The 3,290-nt window shown below is 54.0% G+C and overlaps 1 protein-coding gene across 1 annotated transcript in view; it reads right to left on the reverse strand.

The window, feature by feature from the left end:
- Window positions 1-206: 206 nt before the first annotated feature.
- Window positions 207-3,290, reverse strand: part of LOC114069656 (solute carrier family 22 member 13-like) — a 7,038-nt gene continuing 3,954 nt past the window's right edge. The window contains exons 6-10 of the mRNA XM_027906604.1: window positions 2,535-2,629; window positions 1,806-2,020; window positions 894-1,002; window positions 541-751; window positions 207-407 (exon numbers count right to left, since the gene is read on the reverse strand). Coding sequence (XP_027762405.1) covers window positions 312-407; window positions 541-751; window positions 894-1,002; window positions 1,806-2,020; window positions 2,535-2,629 — 726 coding nt within the window. The 3' untranslated portion in view covers window positions 207-311. The remainder of the gene's footprint in view (window positions 408-540; window positions 752-893; window positions 1,003-1,805; window positions 2,021-2,534; window positions 2,630-3,290) is intronic.

Here is a 3,290-nt window from a genome sequence, read left to right on the forward strand (position 1 = left end):
CAACCACTCTGCTGGCGATTCTTTATTGCTGTGAAACACGACAGGGACGGTTCCACGGGTACCACTTGGCGAAGGACTGGGAAAACACCTCGGGAGGACTCGCTGCGCAGCCAGGCATGGCGGAACTGGGCTGGAGGAACAGTCTGAAGTGCATGTTTTCCAAACGCGGGGTGACACAGATCTCCTCTCTCTCTGACCCACGGGTATTGTGTGTTCATCATCTGAAAGGCCAGTTTCCAGGCAGCAATGCCTCACTGGCCTGCTTCAAGAAAGACTGAATCTGACTAGACCTTTAGCATGCACCTGCCCAATCATAGCTTGCTCTCTGAGGATCTGCAGTTGCCCTTCTCCAAGTCTGCTTCCTCCTCTTTGGTGTCCCCCTTAGAAAACTCTACAGTCTTCTCATTCTGAAGACAAGAAGGAAAGAAAAAGAGTTGGTACGGTTTTCATCCTGGTCTCGGGTATTTTTTTAACTTTGCCTTAAATTTGCACCTTTGGATGCTTTTTTTTTTCCTTAAATTCAGAGCTCCTTGTACCCACCTGAGCTGGGGTTTGGCCCGCCCCTGTGTCATCCGGCAGGTCGACGCCGCGGGTCTCAGGCAGCAGGATGCAGGACAGCGACACCAGCACGGGGATGCTCCCGAAGATGGCCATGGGGATGGCCCGGTGGTACTTGTCCAGGGGGATGATCAGCGGGGCCAGGATCCCGGCCACCCTCGCCAAGGTGGAGCACAGCCCCACACCAGTCTGCCTGGGGGAGCGAGGGGCAGATGTGGGCAGGGATCAGCATCCCCTGGGACCGAGGGCGGCCATGGGGACAACTGGGCTCTTGTTTCTTCCCCACCACCACCAGCCACGGCGGAGGGAAGCTGTGATGTCTGGGGAGAGCTCACCTGACGACCGTGGGGAAGAGCTCTGCGGCGTAGACGTAGGAGACGGAGAAAGCGGCCGTGGCTGTGAACTTGCCGATGATGGCCAGGACAGTGATGGCCACGGGCTGGTCTGGGGGGAGGAGGAGACACCACCACTGTGACCTCCATGGAGATGGTTCACTTGGGACCCAAACTCTCTCCGGTGTGATTTCTTAGGACAGCCCTTTCTAATGGACTTACCAAGCAAACCTTGGAAAGTCAAGGACACAACCTAACCCTTTGGAAATTGTCCCTAGCATACTATTACCAGGAAAATATCCTCTGGAAAGCTGGCAAAGAGAACCCAGATTACTCCTGAGGTCTTGGGCATTCCCTAAATCTGCAGCTGAAATGAGCTACTGAGCCGCCACAGGTGTCTGGGGGAGTGCTCGGTTGGAAATGCCACACCCCTGAGCTCCGAAACATCGTGCAGCCCCTCTCTTTGCTTCCCAGCCTTACTCCCAGCAGCAGGGGTGAGGGTGTGGACTGAAGCAACGTGGCACAAACAGATGTGGGGGGTGGGCATCGGGGTTTTTTTTCTGTTTGTCTAAAGAAGGGAGAAGCAGTGGATTTTAAAACACCTCTTCTGCCACACCTTTCTGCAAGGAGGTGCCGGAGTTGGTGGTGAACAGTGGGTGGTGGTGTCTGATGGGCACTGCCTGCCAAGGGCCAGGAGCTTTGGGAAGATCAGGCACAGCCCTGAAGGAGAAGACACTAAAGCTGAGGGGGAGCCAACATACTGGGAATGCAGTGCCCTGGGCTGTGGCACTCAAGGCAGCTCAGCCCCTGAGAGAGAGGTGTGGCCAGCCAGGCTGGGAGGATGGGTCTGAACGAGGATAGGGATCACTGGGGCTCTGTCCGGCTCTGCTCATGGGCTGAGAAGAGGTTATTCACCTTCAGGAATGCCAGTGAGGATGAGACACATCAGGCCAGCCAGCATCAGCAGTATGGCCTGCACTTTCTTCCTCCCAAACCACTCCAGCAGGAAAATGAGGCAAAGCCGAGCTGGAAGCTCCACGGCCCCAAAGGCGAGCTGTGTCAGGTAGATGTCCAGACCAAAACTTGTCACACTAAGGCCCAGTCCATAGTAGACAATGCTGTCTGCAAACCTGAAATTCAAGTAAAGTGGAATAAAACATGTCACCAGATGGTTTTATGGGGGCTTATCGTCAAAAATTAACATGGTTATACCACACACAGCTTACTTAAACTCCCAGCAATCTCTGTTCTGCTTCTTGTAACCACCTGTGACAGTTCTGTGGGATGAAGTCACATGAGATAAAGCAGAATGGATCCCCATATGGTCAGCAGCTTCTAGACTGAGCCCAAAACTTCTAGGTAGGCATAAAACTACTCCAAGGCATAGGGATCACCAAAATCTGGAATTACTCAAGTCTTTTTAACAAAACCCACAAAAATTATAATGAGTAATCATCTCCTCCCCACGGCCAGGCAAGGTAAATCTGGTCCAGTATGGGGAGACAGAATGACAGCAGACAAAAAAATACACATATATATGACCACCACAATCACATCAAGTGAATTTACAGTTCTTGCCAACTATCAATCCCTCATTTTCTTTCACCCAGAAGTTTGGAAAGAGGGGAGCAGGGAATGTCTTACCAGACGCACAACATGATCAAAGTCACCTTCCGCAGGTGCCTCTTCCGAAAGAGATCCAGAAGACTTCCAGACTTGGTCTGTTTCTCAGGCTCCAACTTCAAATGCAGAAAGTCAAAGAGTCAAAGCAGACAAAGGTAACCCATGGCCAGCTGCTTTTCCATCTGCAGTCAGTGGAAAGCCTCAGCAAGTCAGGCTGCTGACCCTCACAGCTCTGGGAGGAAGGGCAGCCCCATGGGGGGCTCCTGCCTCTGTGCTCTGGGTGTCCAGCAAGGGGGTTGGTGACCAAGAGGTTCCTCAGGAGGAACATTTCCCCAGTGCAGGAGCTTTGGGGTGGGCAAGGAGGTAACTCCCCTTCTGACATTTATGCATGGAAAGCCACAGACTAAACAGGGACCTCATGCTCCTGATCCACACTCCTGCAATCCTCCCAGGACAAAAGCCAGGGAAGCATTTCAGTCCTTTGCACAGCCCAGAGTGGAGTGCAGGAAGCTCCAGGCTGAGCCTCAGCAGAAGCTGTGCCTCTTGCCTGCCCTCGTCTGTGTCCATCACATCCGGAGCTGGAGTCATCCCCAGTGATCCCCAGCTCCTCCCCAGCGGGATGGAAAGGTGCTGATGGGCTGGGCTGAGCTGCAGGGGCTGTGCAAGCCCAAGTGCAGGGGGCAGTGTCTGCGGACACGCAGCGGTTCCCTGTGCCCGGACAGGTACCTGCTCCAGGAGTCCTGCCGGGAGGCTGCGCTTGTTGGTGGCCGCCGCCTT

Source organism: Empidonax traillii, unplaced genomic scaffold, assembly GCF_003031625.1.
Source record: "Empidonax traillii isolate 1590-97213 ecotype Southwest subspecies unplaced genomic scaffold, ASM303162v1 scaffold1325:size547790, whole genome shotgun sequence".
NCBI lineage: Eukaryota > Metazoa > Chordata > Aves > Passeriformes > Tyrannidae > Empidonax > Empidonax traillii.